The following is a 21853-nucleotide window of genomic DNA, read 5'->3' as shown; positions in this document are numbered from 1 at the left end:
TTCTTTTTCAAAAATGTGTAAGCCTCATTCCTTGCCAACTACTGTACAAAGTGTGCACAGATACATGCTTCTAGCCAAGGAAGAGAGAAATAGAAGCACCTGTGCCATCAGACAGATGACAAAAAGGTAAAAAGGATTAACACATGCAACAATTTCCTGCTTAAAGAAAATAGGTGGCATGTAGATTTCTACAGGTGGGAAGAGATGGTGAAACGGAGAGGAAAGAGAAAGCAAGAAACTGAACTAGTGAAAGCAACAAATGGAGATTGTAAAGGCATGGCTAGAAAAAAGAGTGAGAAGACACAAGACATGGTGAGAAACAAAGATAAGGCATACTGTATAAATACAGAACATGACAGTGATACATAAACCTGTAGCTAGGACTCTTTAGAGGGAAGAAAAGCTTGTTTACTCATAGGGATGCAGAGGAAAACCTGATTATTTTTCTCTGGTACGATTTCACAGTTTTATGTTCTTTTGTTAGGAATGTCTGTGTTTGAAATCTTTAAGCAGTACTTCAAAACATGTTCCTGAACTGTAAAGAAACTGTGAAAAGTATAGGAATTAGGACAGCCAGTTCTGGAGTGGTGTGCTGCAATCAGGAAAATGAATCTGAATTCAAAAAAGGGATGAGATTCTGCCAGAAACTCAGGGAGCTGCCCCCAGACCCTTTCTTTGTAGCCGTTCTTATGTAAGTTAATTTGGTAGAACTGGAGGAACTGCGTCTTCTATAAGCTCAGTTTGAACAGTGGTAGGCTTAGATGCGTGGTTGCTTTTGCAAAACCTGATCTAGAACTCACAGACCAAAGTAAGACCAGCACAGGACTGTAACAGGCATAGGAAGAGTTGCTCCATGGTACTGACCTGCATGACCTTGAATACTTGACAAAGACTTAGGGATTTCAATGCCTGTAAGCTACAGATCTGGACAAATGACTAACTGGTTCTCTGGAGTCAGCCATTGCCTCGCTCCAGATAAATACTGTTTGTGATTTTATACCCACAAAGATTCCTGAGGAAGGATGGCTGTAACACTGTGGAGGGGAATGAAACAGAATTACCTGAAAACCTGAAGGAAAGCAAAATGCTAGATGGAAGCTCAACCCAAACTACTTACTGGTTCTCCTTATACAAGATGAATTTGGCTACTATTCCCAATATTCTTAGAAAAGCTTATGTACCAAGCAGCCATTCAAACAGTCAAATAACAGAGTAACTTATAAATGAATAGAGCAAGGAGTTAATTGTGCAATAAGCTAGTGAGTGATTTTAAAAGGTGAATGAGGAATCCTTTCCATTTATTACTTCTATAATAATGAAATTATGGTTGTCCATCTGCTCTTTTTACCTTTGAGGAAGGGTTTAGTCCCAGCTTATTTTGTTGATGATAATTAGTGTTTCACGTCACTGACCATCTGGAACAGGAGATGTGAGCACTGGGAAACTAACCAAACTTGCTATTAGCAGGAACTGTAAAAGAGCTTCTTTCCCAGAAGAGAGGAAATCCCACATAAAGTGATGGTGTCCTTGCTCAATAAAACTTCCTTTCTTTTTTCTCCATAAGCTTTACTGTACAGACCATTGCTGTGCTTAAATCAGGGGGGGAAAAATGCTATCGAATTTCTGTAAAGCTTTCTATAGCTGGAATTTCAGTATGAAAATGGAGACTTGGAACATGATGTTTTCAGGAGGTAATTCTCATCACTGTTTTTTTCACTTTTTAATATTTCATATGCCTTTTTCCAATATCAGCTCCACATTAAAATTCTGCTTCGCTTCTAGTTAACACATGCTAAAGGTCTTTCTAGCTATAAGTTATCTAATTGGCTCTGTTTTGTTTATGCAATTTATTTGAATAGGCAGCCTTCAGTTGCAGTCTGCTAAGCTAGAATAGATTTCAGTGAGTACTGTTACGGAGATTGCCCTCAGGGATGTATGAAAATGTAGCTTAGCTCAAATCAGCTGGGAATGTCTGTACTTGTCATATCCAATCAAATCAGACTAGCTGCAGGTATTTCTGTCCACTTGTACACAAACAAACTGATAACATTTAAAAATATGAAATGCAAGCTCAGAATTAAGAACACCGCTTGCAGTGCTTGCAAATCACATCTAAGAGGCAATTATTTAGCTACATTTTCCATAAAAATGACCGAATTGGCATCAAAGCTTCTTCATTTCAAAGATTTCTATTGGGAACTCTTCAGAACTGAAGTACACCCTGGTACGAGTCAGCTTACTTTTTGAGCTTTTCCAGATGTTTTTTCTTATCCAAATAACCTTCCTCTAGTGAATAAGACAGATTTTCTGAGAGCAAGATAATTACATACAGAGTCTAATTCTACTTACAGAGACAACTCCCCTTTAGTTTAAAATGAATGTATTGATACTATTTCCCTTGAAGTGTTCCAAAAGAAGGCTCATTTCATCCTCTCTGGATGAGATACTGTACATAAGAGTCTGTCAGGTACTTACAGTAGATCAACATATTTTTCAAGTCTTCTTGGCAGGGAAGACAGAAGAGGGGTATGTATCAGAAAGGTGAGGGAGAGCTTGCCATTTCACTCACTGGATACACACCAATACCTATTCACTGTTCAAATCCTTTCTAGAAATACAGTATTGAAGAGTACAGCTATCTCAGAGACAGAGGTTTTCTTACAACAGGATAAATTCCCATCAAAATTCTTTTATTCTTTGGAGGTGAAGTTGTGATTACATGAAAGAAGAACCCATTCACTCTGTGGGAGAATGGACTGCATATTTCCAGTGGCTACCCAGGAACACTAGGAAACACTGGTGTCTAGTGATCCCTTTGCAAACCTCTCCAGAAGCTACATGCTCTTTGTACAGTTTAATTTGAATGTCATTATTCTAACCTGCTCTAAATGCTTTTTTTTTTTTACTAACAGCAACATCAGGTAAACTGGTTCCCTCTGCAAGCCTTGATCTTTTAAGACTCAAATCCTTACTTAAGCTACCGAATCTATTAGAGTTAACTGACATAACTCTACATTAAATTCTTTTGCATATGCATATGTGTACATATATACTTCTGTGTGCATGCAGAATCATCCATAAAGCACATCAAAATAATGCAAATGTTATCAAGTACTCAAAAGTTACATAGTGCCCCAAGATTTTCATGTCTTACAGAAGAATAGTTGAGAGGCACCTTCTGTAAACATTTTAATCAAATGTAATTTTTAGGTTCATTTTTTCATACACAAAAGCCTCCATCTCTCCATATCCAAGACATTATTTCAGTGTGCATGTTTCACCTTCTGGATTAGGAACTTCAGTGTTTTCAGAATTTACTTTTGTCACTTGACCAAAGAGAATAATTGATATAAGTAGCACACAGCTGCCTTCCTTGAGTGCCAAGCACCGGGAGGAGAGACTGCATACCTCTAGCTACTGCATTTCGTAGCTACTTAAATGGTGAGACTCAGCAAATTTCTATTCTTAGAATTTATTCCAATGGTTATAGAGCACCACTTTCTCATTGTTTCCACCTGCTTTTGTTTTGGTCTCGAATTTATTCCTTCTCTCTCCTTTATCTTTTCAACAGACGAGGGTCACCATCTCTATCTTGCTTTACCCATTACCCCGAATTGCATGACCTACTGCACCACTGCTGCTGCAGTAACCAGTCCTTTTGTCTCTCATCTGAGATGGAAAGAAATAATTTCTAAAGATAAGCTAGGACTCTAAACTCTTAATCCAATCTCCTTCATTCCCTAAAGCCAAGAGATACCCTGTCTTTATTTCTGATACACACTCCTCTTTGTTATCCCTCATATTACATTGTGACAAACAAAGGAGATAATGAGGACAAGAGAGTGATGCTGCTGGTTCAGTTCTGAAGGCTGGCAAAACAGTAGATAGCAGAGTCTGGGGAGGACCAATTGCAGGAAAAAAGTAATATTTAAGTTTTAGATGGCACATGCCTAACACAAATGAGATCTTAGAAGATTTTTAGCTGATGAAGTTTATCAGAGCTCTACTGAGATTTGTCAACTAAACATTTCAGAAACCTTAAAAAATTGCTTGATTTTGGCACATTTTCACAAGGGCAAAAGACGCATGAGCAACAGATGGGTAGTTTCCTCTTTCCTCCCCTTGCAAGTGGAAAGTCTGAATTTCAAAGTGGTACAGTGAGAAAGCTTTGTTATTATGTGGTTGTAAGGTTTCTGTGCAAGATAAGCACAAATGTATTCTCTCTATACTGGTTCTGCAAAATGGTTGAATTTTTTAAAAAAGAAAAAGTCTTCAAAAAAAGTGCAAGTGTAACATGGAAATGTAGTCTAAATGGTGTCATTTTGGTAAAGTCACAAACCATGAAAAAACAACACCCCAATAAAATTAGGGCATTGCCTGGCATGCTGCAGGTATGAGCTAGGCTGAAAGACAGGAAACACCCAGGACAGCAGTTGTGCTGAGTGGCCCTGAGAGAGGACAGTGTGACAAAGCATGTTCATTTCTACTGCGTTTAGGGAAATGGGACTTATGAATGTCTCCTGTAAAGAACATTGCACCAAAGAAAAAAATCCAGTCTTGTTATCAGTTTCCTCTTAATGTATTTGGTACTTTGATGTTCCCTAACTAATTGCTAATTGTAATAATCTACATATTCTGAATGTAATATGCATATGTATATGTTATTTGGATTCATAATGAAATTTCAGTACATTTCTGGGGAGACTTAGTGACATTAGAATTTGGATTTTGAAAAGGAAGGTTTAAATGCAATTAAAACTTCGAACAAAATAGCATCCCAATAATACATTGAATAAACTGATACTTGCAATTTTCCCTTAGTAATTTCTCCATTACAAAATCTCACAAAGGTGAAACCATTTTTAAACGTACAGCATTTTAATTTTGTATTCCCATTCATTGCATAATTATACTCACTTAGAAGAAATCAAACAGTTCTTCCTTTCTACATTTTTCTACTGATCTGTAGCAAGCACAGGCAGAAACAACAGTGAGAGAGATGAGAATAATAGAGTGCCTAGCAGGCTTCTGTTCTTTCCCTCAGACACACTGGGAAAGAGTTATAGCTAGATTAAAATATTCCTGAAGAAAATATTTCAGCCTCCTGGGCCATTTAACAGTGTACATCTTCTTTATTACAGTATTTCTATTCCTACAGAGTAATGTTAAAGATATTTTTAAAGCATCATTTTAGGATGTTCGCAGGTTTACATTCTATTTCTAGAGTTAGCAGGACTTAGCCCATAGCTAGGAGAGCATTTTCGTTGCGCATTGTTAGAGTAAGGTGAATGCAAAAGTTTGTGAGGCAAAACTCCTTCATTCTAGTAATTATGAGGGTAATGAAGCTACTCAGAATTATTTTCATTTTATTGATAGCTGTGTTTAAGCTTTGTGGAACTGCCTGTCTAGGAAAAGTATCTATTTTAAAACTAAGTGGTGGAAATTAGTGCATTATACTAAATGTTTATCCATAAATCAATGGAGTCTTCACAAATCTAGAAGGAAAAATTGTCTGTTTGGCTGCCTACAATTTGTGTGAGATTTTCCGCAGTGCATTGGATCTAGGCCACAGGTAATAGCAGATACATTAATTTTAAACAAAGGGAGATCTTACTTAACTCTTTTCATCTTACTGTTGAGGAATAGTTCATGACCAGCTGCCAGTTATGTGTCCAAAAACCTTATCATATGTATTTATGAATAATGCATTCTTATCAAAGCAAGAACTACCATCCAATATATTTGGTATAAGGTCTCTTTGATTAAGTGACCTGGAGTATATTTAGGAAAATGGGAGGGGGGGGGGGGGGGGTAGGATTTTATTATCCAAATTATTTTCAAGATTCCAATTAGCTTTTAGATTGTTCTTCAAGAGTGGCATGTGTTTACGTAGCACTGTTTAAAGTTGGCTTATCATTTGAAACTCCGGTACCAGGGAAAGGGAAATAAAGACTGTACCAAGAGTTTTGAGAAAAATGTCCCTGAAGATAGAAGTCAGAAATAGGGAATGTGTGTGTTCTAGTGTTTCTCTTCTTGCTATAATCTTTAAGGACAAAAAGAATATTTACCATTGTGATTGCCTTAGATTTGGGACTGAAATGCTATCCACATCAACTTCACTGCCTAACTGCCGATTTCTCCTCTTTGTGTTATTTTACCATAAGTGAACTTGAGTAATGCTCCAGAGTAAAGGGTGTTTGCAGGTGTCATAATCACCACTGACTTAATGCTTGAGCAAAACAATTTCCATAAGGTTCAGCAGCCACAGCTCTGTTGTTCTCAGCAGCCCCAAGCTGCTGAAATGAACCATTGAGGCTGTGGGTAGCCAGCTACAGTTTAGAATAGCTTCAGCCAAAGTAGTCTTTTGCAGCTCCTAGGCAAGAAGAAAAGGTACAAGATGATGCAAAGCCATCTTTCAACCCACCTGCCATCCTGCCCAAGTCCTATATTCTGTCAGACTACACAGTCTGTCTCTAAATACCTTTCTTGTTCATGCTTTGGGCAATTGCTTTTCAGCCAGCGTTTGCTAGAAATATAACTCCAAAGTCTTTTTTTTTCACTTTGAAGTAAGTCCAGAGCTATTCCTCTGTCACCTTCTCAGAAATTCTTTCTTTAAATAGGTTTTTCTCTAAAGTGACTTAAATGGACTATACCTTCCCAACAGTGCATTTTTCCAGCAGATGACTATTAGTACATGTGTTGGGATTTGTTGAATTACACTGTCTTTGTAGAGCGCTGCCCAGTAATTTTGTTTTAATGTTCTGTGTCTAACATTAAAGGTATAGGAGTGATTTTAAAGAACTTCAGGCTACAGAGTGATAAGGCAACAAGCAATAGGTAAGACTGCAATTTTAAAATTTCTACCATGGCTTGGATTTTTCTTTTTATAAGCTGTAAAAACCAAAATGTTAGCATACTCTCAGAAAGGTAAATGAGGAGAGCTTCAGGCCTACCTTGCTCTTACAGGAATATTACTGCTGTTCTCTATGCAAGACTGACCAACTTTTCTAGCAAGTGAAGTGCCTTTCCCTAAGGTGAAATATCATTCTGTTCATTTGCTATATTTGGATCAGGAACAGAGACCAGAGACCTACAATTCAGAATATCCCTAAATCCCCATCCTCAGCTCCAGTATATCAAGAAGACAAAACATGTGACATGTTTTGTTTCTGACATTATTACTGCCAACACTAGAGCATACAATTCACATCTGGATTTATTTTAGACTTTCTCATGATAACAGCTGCATTTCTTGTCTTCACTTGGATACATTTTTAAAAATGAAAATTGCCATGGCAACAGCTGCAACCATTTATTATAAAGCAATAGAAGTGGAACTAATATTTGTGAGAGAAGCTTTGTTATCAGGAATAGTATTTCATTCAGAAAAAGCCTGTCATTTTTCCCTAGCCTTTCCTTTTTTTATAAGAAAAATATAGAAAATATTTTCAATAATGAAATGTAGGTGGCATTGAACAGATCAGGAGATTAAAAAGATTTTCTTCTTTAGATTACTGACTCATCTCAAATCCAGATTAGCAAGAAGCCAAAATTATCTGTTTGGTGGGCACATGAAAAAAAAAAAAAAAAATTGATAGGGGTACCAAGATTTGAAAATCTCATTCCCTATGTTCTTAACTGAAGCACAGAGACAGCAAACTGAGTACACGGGGTGTGTCTTCACTGGGGGGGGGGGGGGGGGGGGGGGGGGGGGCAGAAGATGTGACCTGTCCTTGAAAAGTGTTAATGTCTAATGCAAAGGAAAAATTCATAGGGAGTTTCCAATGTTAATGCAAAATAGTTCAAAATGAACTATCCTTCCCTTAAGATTTTGCTTCATATCACTTGCAACATACTATGTTACCTGAGATAATAGTGTATGATTTTCCCTATTAAAATGTGGCTAAACAGGGAAGTTCTTCACTGACCGCAAGGTCATGTTGCTCTAAGTCAGGTTTGAGGTAGGGTCATCCTATGTATGGTCCAGGTACATTAGAAATCATGTGGCCCATTTTGTTTGCATTTGTTTCCAATATTTCTCAGAGCATTAAACTTTTTTTTTTCAATCTCCACAGGAATGTAGGTAGAAGATAATGTTGAAAATGTACATGAAATGTAAAACTATTTTCCTATTCAAACCCCTTCCGACTATGATAAAATGTTTTGCAAGGACAGGCTGTACAGGGACCACATACCATGTTGTGGACACATACCAAGGATCACATTTCTTCCTATTTATTACACATTAGAGAGTCTTAGGTATGAGTGAGGAAGAACACTGAAACAGAAAAAAAACTTTAGACAGACTTTCAGACTCCTTTCACTCTAATTTTTGTGGGATTTAATGTAGTTTATCTTCATCAATGGCATTCAGCATCAGGCCCTTCAGCATACTGCTCTGTTCACAAGTTCCTAAAGATGGTGAAGTTGTGTGAAGGGAGACTGGGGGCTCCTTTCTTAATCTCTTACAGAAAACATTCTGGAAGTGAAAAAGCCCAAGGTTGTTGATAGGCCAGAAATTTAGCACAGCACTTTAGTACTGGCAATAGACTATCCATCTGCTCTAGTGACTACCTGCATCCTCTAGCAGCAGACTTAGCTCTGTCTAGGATATAATATTTTAAACACAAACAGTAGCTTACAGATCTCTTAAAAAAGAGTACCCATACTTCATTGACTCCTTCCTAAACTCTAGGTTGTTCTGAACAAAGATTATCATTTAGTCCATCTTCTTAAATTACTTCTGTGTCATGGACAGTTTATTTCAGGGAGGTAACATAGAGGAAAAACAGTAGAAAAACTGAACTATTTCTGTTGTGCCTGAAAAAAATTTATGAAAGCATGTGGTTCATATATTTTTAAGAGACTGAGATCTGGTAGAAATCTGAACTGAAGAACTGAAGTTTCTTTTCAGTTTTTCCTGCTCCCTCGCTTAATGCTTTAAATTCTTTGTAGCATATCACCAGTAGCATGTTCCCAACTCTGCCTTTCCTCGTCGACATTCATAGGTAAGATTTACATCCTCTGTTACACTTAAAACAGGGCAGTTACATGGAACAGTTGAGGCTTGACAGAACAGTAGTAAGAATGGGGTTTGCTCCTGTTTTACTGACAAAGAGGAGAGAAGCAGTGAAAGAACAAGCTATTTGTCTTCATCAAGATGAGGAGAACTGGGCAATTAGAGCTTCCTCGTGCTGTCTCTGGGAGTATTGAGCTGTCTACAGACAGGCCTCCTGTGAATTTGGAATGCCGTCTGTGAACAGAAATTGGACACACCACTCTTGAACACATCAGTCTCGCGATCTTCATAAGCAGAGGGCACAGAAGAGAAAACCTCTTTGAATATTAAATAAGAACCTACTGTATATGTTCTTTCATTGATCAACTAAGCAATCTAATATTGCCCCTCCACCCCTTTGTTAAGGTTCATTTGAGGGGATTTCAGAGAAGATTGTAGTGTACTGTAGTACTGTTGAACTGTCTAACTCTCGAGGATGTGAGTAGGACTATGCATTTGTGAAGCATAAAGACTACCTATTATTACAAATGGAAGGCTGCTATTCATCCCTCAGTATTTCACACAGCAGACAGGTCTAGTGAGTTCTGCTACAATGTTATGATGATGAGTCAAACCCTGAATGAAGGGAGTACTGTCTGGCATAAAGTATACATTATTTTCTGTTATTTCAGTCTTAAGCTTTTCCTGAGCAAAATCATGGACTGTGAGTTTCTAAGAAAATTACGGTTCAATAAAGGTTTAGTGCAAACTGTTTCTGCTGAATCTCTAGTAGTTGCCGATAAGGGCAAAGGATTTTTCATAGCTAACCAAGCTCCCTGAAATGTTCCTTAAAGTGCTTGTGTCATATTCTACTTTTTTTGTAACACTAGTGTAAATCTGGAACAACTGTGTTGAATCAGTGGAGTTACTTCAAATACTCATCATTGTAATGGTAGTTTGAGGCAGTTTCTCATCTAGAGCACTCAAGCAGAATGACAGTAAATCATAGTCATTTAGTGGTAATCTGCTGCAGTGTTCTAACATGTATCGCTCGGTGCAGGCAACCATCAGGCTACATCGTTTTATCAACAGGGAGGTAGAATTCAATTGACATAGATAAATGTCACAGTTATTTGCAAGAGTGCAGTCACTGTAAAAGACCAGGGTAGTTGAAAGGCTTCATTATCTCATCCTGGAGTTATCCCAACAATTCTAGTATGAAAGGGGGGTTTAATTAAGACCACTCATCCTTCCAGCAATCACCTTCCCTACATCTTATGGACACTTCAGTCAGCATCTTGTTAGGGTGCTCTGATGTTTTATTCTTTGCACTCTGTGTGCATAGAGTAAATTAAGTCCCGTAGTATCAACATTTGCCACTTTTGTACAAATAAACCTGAGCTGTGGATGGAATTAGGCCTCCAAGAGCGCATTAAACCCTTTCCCCTACATTCATAGAGCACTTGCAATTACACATTAATTCAAGTTTTGTCTTTTAAAGGAGATGTATCATTTTCACTGAAAATCCTTATTTCAGGGTCTCGTCACCCTGGACTGAATGGTAAGAACTGTCACATAAATGGAAGGTTGTGTAAATGTTTCTGATAAATATTTATCAGCTCTGCTCTGAGTAAGTTTGGAGGCTACTGTCTCAAAGGCAAGAAATTTAAGGTTAATACAAAGGTCAGGAATGCTATAATGAACAAAAATAACGCGAAGATGATAGGAGGTAAAGATGTGGCTATATATGAAGAAAGTAAGTGCTACACTATTTTATTATTAGAGAAATACAAATCATTAGATCATTTTGCAAGTTCAGATGGTTGGGTCTAGAAGTGTGAGAGCTGGGAGTGGATGATAGCTCTCAACTCAAGTATCAGGAGTAGGGAGACAAAAAGATAGTTCAGGCTCATAGATAAACGTTAGTAATAGTGTTAACACATACAGAACATCTAATTCCCTTAATGGCACAATACATATCTTTAAATTTTAGGTTCTCTATTTGGTTTCTACCATTTTCTTTTTGTTCAGAAAAGAGTTTTAGCTGAAATGTATCTTGGGGATTATTGCACTTCTTGGGTGCCCAAAGATCCCTTCACAAAGTATGAGGTACTATTATTCACTGGGTATGGTCTGCCTGGGTTGTTTAATTAGCATGATGCAGCAGATTTGGTTCAAACAACATACAGGAATTTATTTCTTTTTTCCTCCAGATACTGACTGGAGAAATTTCCCTTGTTCATTGTTTCTTGTTAATTCAGAGGGTTAGTGGTTTGATACATCACTGGTTTGTAACTTTTACAATCATGTTTTCTACGCAGAAAAACTGCATATTTTTTACAGTACTGTTCTAATTTATAAGTTCTGGTTTGTATAGGCATAAGTGATTACAGAGAGATGCAAGGCAGAGGAGAAATCCAGCTCTTCATGTTAATACAATAATAATTTAGGTAGATAGACAGACAGACAGACAGATATCTGTTCCTTGGTGGTTGACTCTTTGTTTCTACTTCCTTTGCTCTGTATCCATCTTCACAGTTGATGAAACCACTAAGAGCTCCCTAACTGGGAGGACAGACTTCAAGCTGTTCTAGATACACAGACCATTTCTCTTTATGCAATGTTTGAAAAGAATGGAAATTAAACACTGAGTTGGATTACACTTCTGATATCCAAATGAGAAAGCATCATAGCTGCAGGCACAGAAATCTGTAAATTATGTGCCTTTTGATACGATCAGCTCGTAAGTAAGGACAGTCAGACACTGGTAATAGCATAACAGAATGCAGCAAATGCTGTCATAGATGACCCACTATCAGCCATTTTTTTTCTGCTGATGTGCTTCATTCCTCTCAAAGATATGAGACAGTCTTTTTGGAAATGGGTTGTTACTAGAAAATGACTGTGATACTTTCAAATAGATTTAGGAAAATAAGACATTCAGAAGCAATAGCAGTCATTTAAGAATGAAACATTCCTATACCAAGCCTCAGATAAATGCAAACATTTACAAAGAATTTTAAGTGCAGGTTGCTGTTCATCAGGATTTCTTTCTGTCAAAGATAAAAATAGGGTAGTATTTGCCTAGAACGAGGTAATGAAAAGTTAAGATACTTGTACAGAGATACATTAGGGTAGCACATACCATTTCTCAGATGCATAGGGGTAGAGAAGCTTCACACCAGATCAGATATGACTTTAGACTTGAATTTGTTCAGCCTGCAGGCCCATTAGGTCATTATTCATCATCAAAACTATCATCTCACATCTCCTTTCTACATGTCTGTAGTGACTACAGGTCTGTAGTGACCGAGTTCTAATCAGGACCAGAAGGAGGGGGTGTTCCCAGCACCTCCTAGCACCCCTGTCAGGAGGAGCCGGCAGAGGTTTTTCCTGGGCACCAGGATATTGGGTTTAGCCCCATCGAGGTGGGTGAGCTACCAGGTCCTTTTAAGGCAAAGGTGGTGGAATTTGCAGGGTAAGAATAGGATCACCATGATAAAGAGATGGTTTCCAAGGCTCCCTAAGGAGCTAGAGCAGGCTTCCTAAGGATAATGGCTAGGGAGCCAGAGAAGGAGGGAGAATGACAAATTTTCTGCAGTCCTCAATGTCTGAGGGTAGATGGGAACTAAGATCTGCATTAGAGAAAGTCTACCTGGAACAACACAAACTACTCATTTTCTCTGACTGCACTGCAAGCTGCTGCTGTGTGTCAGCTCAGGCCTGATCACAGAATAAAACAGAAATAGTTACCAGTGTAGAAAATATTTATCAGTATCTGCCAAAAATGATTCCTGATGAGCTAAACTGATTTCTGACCGCCCAAGTTAAGGGACAGAGTCACTCAAATTCTGAAGCTGCTTTGTAATACTGCTGACAAACACAGTAAGCTATCCAGTTACATCAGGTCTGAGAATGCTTTGTGTCACCTAAAAAGGAGCCTATCAGTAGAACTATCCTATGATACTTTATGTTAAGTGAAAATCTAGCAGAGAGCCTGATTTCCTTTTTTTATTTTTGTGCAGATGTTGCTGTTCCTCATAAATGGGAAAACTTACATTTTCCATAAAGTCTGTGACAGCTTTACCTTTCCAGCATGGCTGGTGCTTTGACATCTGCCATCAGCTAGCCCCTTTGGAACTGATAATAAATCCATTTTGAGAAAGTTTTCCATAAACAGTAAAAGCCTTATATATGACAACAGTAAGTGTTAGTCTGGTTTAAAGTAATCAAAATAAAATGTCCAATAATAGTTTATAAAGTCTGGAAAAGCCTAGAAGGGAACAAAAGTAAGGACAGAAAAGAGAGGAAGCAAATATGCCATGATACAGAGAAAAAGGAACAGAGTGTAATCCCAGCTAGAAGATAGTTTCTGAAATAACTGCTAGACCTTTTTTCTAGAATTAGAACCGATAGCACTGCTCACAGTGTGCTGAAACCAGGTTGCGAGTGGAATAAAAACGATGATGTGATGTATTGCCAAGGAGAATAAAGTTTTGGCTATCCAGAAAAATGAAGGTTCAAATGCTAGCCACTTGAGCAGTAACTCAGCCACCAGTAACTTTTTTTTGCAGTTCTTGTACACATATAAATAGAAAGCTTAATATGTATATTTCTGTGAAATGCATGTTTCTCGAGCCTTAATTCTCTAAATATTTGCAAATATCAGGAATAAATTATAGGGAGACAGATTTCTTTACACAACAGGATGTACAGAAGACTCATCCATGTTCTTTTTATGCACCTTCTGTGCATTTGTGTTGCTTACTGATCACTGTTTTAAACACATCTGAAAAATACAATAAGTTTGTTTGTTGTTGGAAATTTTCATCTAGAGGATCTCTATATATTTGCCTCAAACTACTGTTACAATTGGCTGCTTTTGCAAGTCCTAAAGCCTTCCTGCACTGGTATGTCTCTTTTTCAGTCTACCTTAATTGTCTGCAAACCTTCTCTAATTCATATGTGCTTTTATTGGCTTAGCATACTCACATCCCAATCTTATCTCATTTATTTTCATTTTTATAGTTCATCTACTTACTATTGCTGTGTAAGGAGCTATTTTATGAGGAAGACTGGAAGGCTTTGCCAACCTAAAACTTGCCAAGAGAAGGTGTATGTGTCTGATGCTATGCATGAGCTTTCACATCTAGCTTCTAGTTCAAACACTTATATTTTGGGAAAATTACAGTTCTGTCTTTTTGGCTTTCTTCCAACACTTTCAGGAAAACTATATAGTTAAAAAGTTGTGTGGGAACAGAAATTACTCAGTTCAATACACTTCTCTGAAAGCTCCAAGTTTTCTAGCATAGTATAGTGACCTACCTTTTTCTGTATTAGCATAATGTCAGGAAAAAATAACCTTGAACTCTAGAATATTTTTTTTTTCCTGCCCTGTTTTATTTTTCTTAATTAGCAGCTGATGAAATCCTCATGTAGTTCTATAATTATTTAGCACCTGAGGGAGATCCCACTTCATTCAATGAAGGTATGTTAAGGAATATCTGACCTTCCTGTATTTTCAGGTATGATTTTTTTTCTTTAGACTGTTCCTGATTCTCCTCTGTGCAGTATTATTTGGTGCATGATAGGGTGGCAAATAGGAGTGGGGCCACTGGGCAAGAGGAAACCCTTTGACTTACCAAGTGGAAAGAAATCTTCCTCTCCAAAGATAATAAGCTGTTTGTTTTCATATCAGTCAAATAGACAGAAGAAGGAAGAAAGGAATAAAACAGTTTGTTTACTGGTTATTTCTAATCACTGATCCCATATCATTCTATTAGAAATTTTCTGCTGTTTGCACACATTTTCCTTCTGATGCTTGAGTGTATTTTCTTCAGCATATTGCCTTTTTCTAACATTCATCTGATACATGTGTTGCATCACTTTGGCTTATATTAAAACCAAGAATCTTTGTGTTGTTCCACTAATTACAACTGATTAACATCTCTCTATTTGATGCTGCCACACTAGCCCTAGGCACGTCAGGCCTTGATAGGAACAAAAGGTAGGACACAAGATTTAGCTTCACCTACAGATTTTTCCTCAAAAAACTTCCATGACTTACTGAAAAATCTTTGCTCTAATCCTAAATGCTTTCAATTTTTTTTAAAAGGAAAATGCATTGTGCTGTATTCACAGGCTGGGAAAACTTACAGGAAGAAAAGGATCTTATGAATAAATGAGATTTTCCTTGAGAATAACTCAAGTTATAAAAAGTAATCAAGATGTAACTGGAAACATGACAGCACACTTTCTATTCCAATAGTACTTCTGCTTGTCATGGAGACCTTTAGAATTATATCCGTATGTAAGTCCATAGAAAGAAACATTCTTCATCACACTGAGCTTTCATCCTGAAATGATCTTAACAGATGAGAGGAGGGAAGAAGCAGAATGATCAGCATGGTACTACTGGCACAAACTGTTAATCCTTCTTTCAGTTTCAAGCAAAAGCTACCTTCCTAACTTGCAATTTATTGTATAAGTAAATATTGCCTGTATTTCCTTTTTGAAAGCTGTGAAAGCACTTTAGTCTGTCCATTGTTATTTGGTCAAGGAAACACAGAATTGGAAAGAAAAAAGGATCAGTTTAATAGTTTTCTGATATAGAAAGTGCTGGCTAATCCTTATAAGAACCAGCAAGGAAGCTATTATTCCTAACTTCAACCTGAAGGAGAGGCAGAGGTTACCAGACTTACATATGGATAGATAGTAGGCACAGGGGCAGGTGTCTGTGAGATATGTCTTTCAAGCATTCAGTGAGGACCCAACGAAAATCTCATATTTCCTATCCCTCCACCCTATCTCATTATGGATGGCAGATAAAACATATCTTTGCCATTAGTTCTGTTCATTTATCAATCTCTGAAAACAGTTTTCTACTGCATTTATTTTCAGGATTTGATTAATCCCCCTCTGATAAAAATTTACAGAAATAAACACTTTTTTTTTCCATATACTAGTTCAACAATTAGAAAGCCTCTAATATTTAAAAACTAAAACAGTTTCAAATTTAGCATCAAACTCCCACACACTGCTTGCTAATGAACTGTGATCAACCCCTTTTGTATCAGGCACAGAGAGCAGATAGCAGATAGCAGAAATGGCAAGTCATGCCAAAATGTTTCTTGAATTGCTCTCTGAGGAAAAGGGAGAGTAGAGGCACTGTAAGTTTAATTATGGTTCTCTCCAGAGTTAAACTTTGCAATTTTGTTTTTAGGTCAAATAATTGGCTTGGCAGGAAGTACTGGAATAAACAGGATAAAATCCTGTTCTGTTGAAATAGAGCTTATATAGAAAAATTACTGGGTAAATTAGTATGTATTTTAGATCCTTGAAAGGGTTAAAAGTTAGTGTTAAAGAAGAAATGTATTCAGAAAAAGAAATCATAGCTCTAGTACAGAATAACGCAAAATGAAAAATAGAACTAAATACTCTTTGAGCTGCAGGGAAACCTGAGTTCTGGAAAGATTTAGACCAGGAACCACAGTTAGCATAATGAGCATATGTTGTCTTATGGTGCTTTTAAAAAATCATGGGGCTTGGGGGGCATATTGAGTAGAAAAATTTCCCAGTGAGAATGAGTCACTCCATATTTGTTCCTGAAATAACTACATTAAGAATAGGATGGTTTCTCCTAGTTTTCTCCATACCCAAAAGCTGTTGGTAAATTGGAGGGCAAACTGAAATCCTAACTGGTCTTAACAAAGTCAACTTTTCTTGCCTTAAGGTTAACATACTTAATAAAAAGTCAGTTAATGGCTATAGCTTACATTTAACTACTAAACTTTCACTCCACGTCAAGATTGTTTTGTTTTACTTTTTATTACTGAGCACCCCTTCTGTGGGCAGAGCCTATCAATATAATAGAACAGTATTCCTTGATTTTAGGGTGTAGTCAGGCTGACCACTCTGAATTCACCACTCAATGCTTGCGGCAGCACCAGTGGCACAAAAGATCATTTCCTGATTTATAATTCAGTAAGCAACACAGAACAGCAGCTGCAGTCTGTGTATACTTATTTGGGGCAAATATCAGAGAACCAAAAGGCTGCTTTGCTGTCAGGACACACCTAAAAGTTTTAGATCTAACAGTTCCGGTTACACTACCAAATAGCTTCAACTTTAAATAACTAAACCAAAGCCCTCCCTAAGTATACAAAATACACTTAGTAAATTAGACTGTAAACGTACGGTATCATAGCTGGTAGGATTTCCTTTGATAGAACTATTCCGTCAGTTTAGAGAACGTATCTATGGCTTAACATAGTTCTCTGTTTCATATGCAGTCTAAAACAATACATTTTGAGTAGGCCAGAGATGACAAATGTTTCAAGAATCATCTGAAGGCAAGAAAAGCAAAGAATTATAACTGACCCCTGTGTCTAACAAGAGTCACAGTTGAAAGAAGACTGAAAATTTAGATAGCAACATGTTGTCAATTAGCATTTCCTCTGGGAACAATATTTTGTGTACTTATATTAATAGCACTTTCCACTACAAGTAATCTCGCTAGTTTTGTAGTGGTGCTAATCAGCCTAACTGGAGATAACAGATTTTGGTGCTTAGTAATTTCTGTTGTAGCGGGTAAGTATTCACCACTCGTATTTAGTGATGCCCCACCATACGCCTTTAGAATCCTTGTGCTTTTTTTACAGACTGAAAGCATGAAATCTGTTTTCACACATCTTGATGTTATTTGGAGATTCCTAAATGAATGCAACTGTTTAGAAAATCCTCCATACAGAGCTTCACCTCTAAGCCTCATCTCCAGATGGAAGACATCAGACTGCAGGGATCACATTCTTAATATGCAAGAGCTTAAAATATTCAAAACATTTTAAAAATTCTAAATTTTTAATGCTTAAAATACCAATCATTTTCCAGCAATCCAAGCTGCTTTCTGGAATCCAGTGCCAAGCTCAGTACATTTTCTATGACAATGAACATAAAAGACCTACAGTACTGCAAGCAACAGAACCACAAAGATCTAAAATGTTGCTTAATTAGTTTGGGAGGCTTAGAGCTATTTTGTATCTGTTAAATGTAATGTTTCAACAAGAAAAAAGGCATACATACTTGGTGTTAGGAGTGTCCTGGGCAATAACTGACTAGTAGCAAATAACAACCCTGAAACTCTCAAAAATGCTTTAGTGCACAGCCTTGCCTTTGGTGGTGGCATTTCCCATTCAAAAATACTCTCAATGGCTGTACTCAGGGGTTGGATACAGGAAATGACCTTTGCCAACTGCAGCAGTTTCCTTCTGTGGGACAATGTTCATTCTGTCTACAAGGTTTCCTATTGAGCTCTTGATATGGTTTCAGCTCTATTTATGAAGGGTTACACCAAGAAGGGAACTACTAGGTGGTTTATGACAAGATTGCTGCTGCAGATATGGTACCTACTGTGATTTTTGTCACCCATTTGAGCCTCAGCCATAAAGCTGCACTTTTTATCAAGAATATTTGTGAATATATAACTGCTCTGAAGACATATGGCCAATAAATAATTCAAAGTTATCTATCTTCCCTGCAGTTTTCTTATACATCTACCACCTTTTAATGTTTAGTTGGCCTGGAAACGATATTCTTTATGGCACTTCTTGTATAAAAATGTTTACTGACTGGCAGTAGACTATTGATTTCCAGTGTGATACCTTGAAAATAAACCGTCCCCCCCCCCAGTCTCCATCTGCTTTGCTCTTCCATCTGCTATCAGCTCAGAGAAGCCTTGTTTTGCATTTTGGGTCCCTAAAAATGTCCATTTTCAATTATCGATTCAAAAATCATAACAATGTGATTGAATTCATTATTCCTTTTTCTCTCCCTCTCCTCCATCTTTTGTTTTCTTTTCAGCTCTATATCCATTTACAGTCCTAAGGAGAATCCTAATGTGTTTGATGCTGCTGCTTTCTTCCAGTCAGTGGGAAACTTCCTGGGGATCTTTGCTGGATCATTTGCCATGGGATCATCTTATGCTGTTGTCACAGCTTTAATATCCTTTATGGTTTGTTTTCAGAGAGAAAATCTATATATGTTGGAAAAATGTCTGATATCTGAGACTGACCATCTTTAGTTTGAATCTGAACATTTTCACTGTTGATTCAGGACTTTGCAAACGAACAGTTAAGTCATAAATTGACAGGAAATGTCACGTGTCAGAATCCACAAAGAACTTCATATGCAGATTTCTTTGTAACATTAGGCAAGACTCTAATCTTTATTTTACTATTTGTAAATAATTACATTTTTAGGAAAGTGTTTTGAAGTATTTTGAGGTTAAAACATGAATTTATGAACTACAGCAACTTATTTATGAACTACAGACTAGCAGTAATTATATAAAAATAACAAGGGAAACGCAACTACAAATCAAGTCAGTCAGTTTACCTAAACTAGAAACAGAAGGCGTATCTGTTGCCTTCCATTTTTTCTTGTGTTTTACAGTTTTTCATGTAAAATACAATTATAGAAAGAGCAGCAATTTTCATCTTTCTTGCATTGATGCAAATGTAAACAAATGCCAGTTTGTTTACAAAACTGGACAAAATTACTTTCTTTTCCCTTTTTCTGGGCAAAGAATATCAAATGCAGCCAATTACGCATTAGTTCAAAAACCACAAAAGTACCTGAAATAGCCGACTTGTAGAATTCATCTGTTTAAAACCTGTGCTGGATTTTCCTCCTTGTTTGAGATAATTTAGAAGCTGTGCAGTTTTTCCTGAATTCAACTTGTATAGATGAGTATGGTGGGGGAGCTTGCTTGCTTTCATCCTTTATTAGGCTGGGGGCAATTTTAGCTTACAAAATAGGTGACTTTTATTTTTCCTTAGTAATCTTCTAGCACTTGACAAAATTTACAAAGCTGTGTGAGTTTCCAATGTTGGAGACAGGTCTGTTTTTTCTCCTGTCCTGGAGTGCCTTCTTATCAGCAGAAGCCGCTGGTCTTACAGGTATGTGTCACATTTTATTGAATAAAAGCAGTTTTATAGCATGCCCCTAGTATGGGAAAATGGTGTGTTTATTTTGGGCATAACATCATATATAAAGCTTCTAAAAGTCAGTTGCTATATTGGAGACGGTTTCATCTTTAAGAACAAATCTGTAGAGACACCAAATAGTTCTTCCAGACAAAGACTTATTATTAGGCTAATGTCCTCAGTCTTCCTCACGTTCCCTATATTGTCCCATCCCTATTAGTCCCACTATTAATCCCACTATTTACTGCCCAGCTATAGGACCAAAGATGACGGTAAGTACAAGAAAGCAAACATATAGAACCATGTGACTGTCAGAGACTGTGCTCCTCTGCATGCACTGCATGTCCTGGTCCCACCTCCTTTTTCCCAACTATCAATGACTAAACAGAGGACAGGGTCCATCTTCAGCATTGCCAGTGGGTTGCAGACACCCCTGGATTTAAAAAAAAAAAAAATTGCATCTTGTTCAGTGCACCTACATAAACACCTTTTGCAACAGGAGAGGTACAGTCATGTCCCAGTGACAGATGGAAAGACGTGTGATCTGATTGGGTTTTAGTTAACCCTGAGAAAGAAATTGTACAATCACAATCAAGTACATACCCAGGGACTGCATCAAATTGTCCACAGAAGTTTAGGCAAAAACTGTAAATGGATAGTTTACCTAGACAGCAATCTATTGTAGAGTGTGTAATTGTAAAAAGCCTTTTGAAGTCAACAGTTATATTTTTACTGACTTCTGTGGAGCCAGCATGTTACTTTTTTAATAATAGCCACACAATGAAACTATTTCCAAATGGGTATTAACACTTGCATCTTCTGGCATCTTTGCTTATTAAATATACAATTTTGCATCCTGCTTACTGACAAAATCTTCAGGCCAATGAATGAGGGGCGCATGAATGGAACAAAAGGGTGGTATTCCATCACATGGGGAAAATCAGATACCAGCTGGAATAAAAGTCCATTTTGTGTCTTAACAGCTCTTAAATCTGTGACATGATTACTACATAAAAATGGAAGCAAAGAAGGATGATAGTTAATCACTTACCTCCTACTGGAGGTACTGATTTCATATATATATATAAAAAATATCTGAAGTAAAAGAATTATTGAACAACTGTCGTGGTTTAACTCCAGCCAGCAACTAAGTACCACGCAGCCGCTCACTCACTTCCCCCATCCAGTGGGATGGGGGAGGAACTCGGGAAAAAAGGTAAAACTTCTGGGTTGAGATAAGAACGATTTAATAGAGCAGAAAAGAAGAAATTATAATGATAATGATAACACTAATAAAATGACAACAGTAGTAATAAAAGGATTGGAATGTACAAATGATGCACAGGGCAATAGCTCACCACCCACTGACCGACACCCCGCCAGTCCCCGAGCAGCGTTTCCCTGCCCCCCCCCCCCCCCCTTCCCAGTTCCTAAACTAGATGGGACGTCCCATGGTATGGAATACACCGTTGGCCAGTTTGGGTCAGGTGCCTTTGTTGTGTCCTGTGCCAACTTCTTGTGCCCTGGCTGGCCATGAGAAGCTGAAAAATCCTTGACTATAGTCTAAACACTACTGAGCAACAACTGAAAACATCAGTGTTATCAACATTCTTCGCATGCTGAACTCAAAACATAGCACTGTACCAGCTACTAGGAAGACAGTTAACTCTATCCCAGCTGAAACCAGGACAACACCACAGATGGTTTTTACAGTAGCCGTGGTAAGGAAATTTAAATGGACAGAGAGAGCACCAGAGAAAGAGAGTGGAAAGAAAGTAAAGTTCCAATTTAAGGGGAAAAGATGAAAAATGTTGGGAAATTTAGCTATTTCTTACAAATAAAGGAACTGATACGGGCATGTAAAAGAGAATTG

The 21853-nt window shown here is 37.5% G+C and overlaps 1 protein-coding gene across 1 annotated transcript in view; it reads left to right on the top strand.

Annotated features, from left to right (window-relative positions):
- Positions 1–21853, top strand: part of SLC9A9 (solute carrier family 9 member A9) — a 218157-nt gene that overhangs the window by 68833 nt on the left and 127471 nt on the right. Inside the window, exons 7-8 of the mRNA XM_049802899.1 lie at positions 18857–18995; positions 19848–19953. Coding sequence (XP_049658856.1) covers positions 18857–18995; positions 19848–19953 — 245 coding nt within the window. The remainder of the gene's footprint in view (positions 1–18856; positions 18996–19847; positions 19954–21853) is intronic.

This window comes from Accipiter gentilis, chromosome 6 (assembly GCF_929443795.1).
Source record: "Accipiter gentilis chromosome 6, bAccGen1.1, whole genome shotgun sequence".
Taxonomy (NCBI): Eukaryota; Metazoa; Chordata; class Aves; order Accipitriformes; family Accipitridae; genus Astur; species Astur gentilis.
This window is presented reverse-complemented; position numbering and strand designations above follow the sequence as displayed.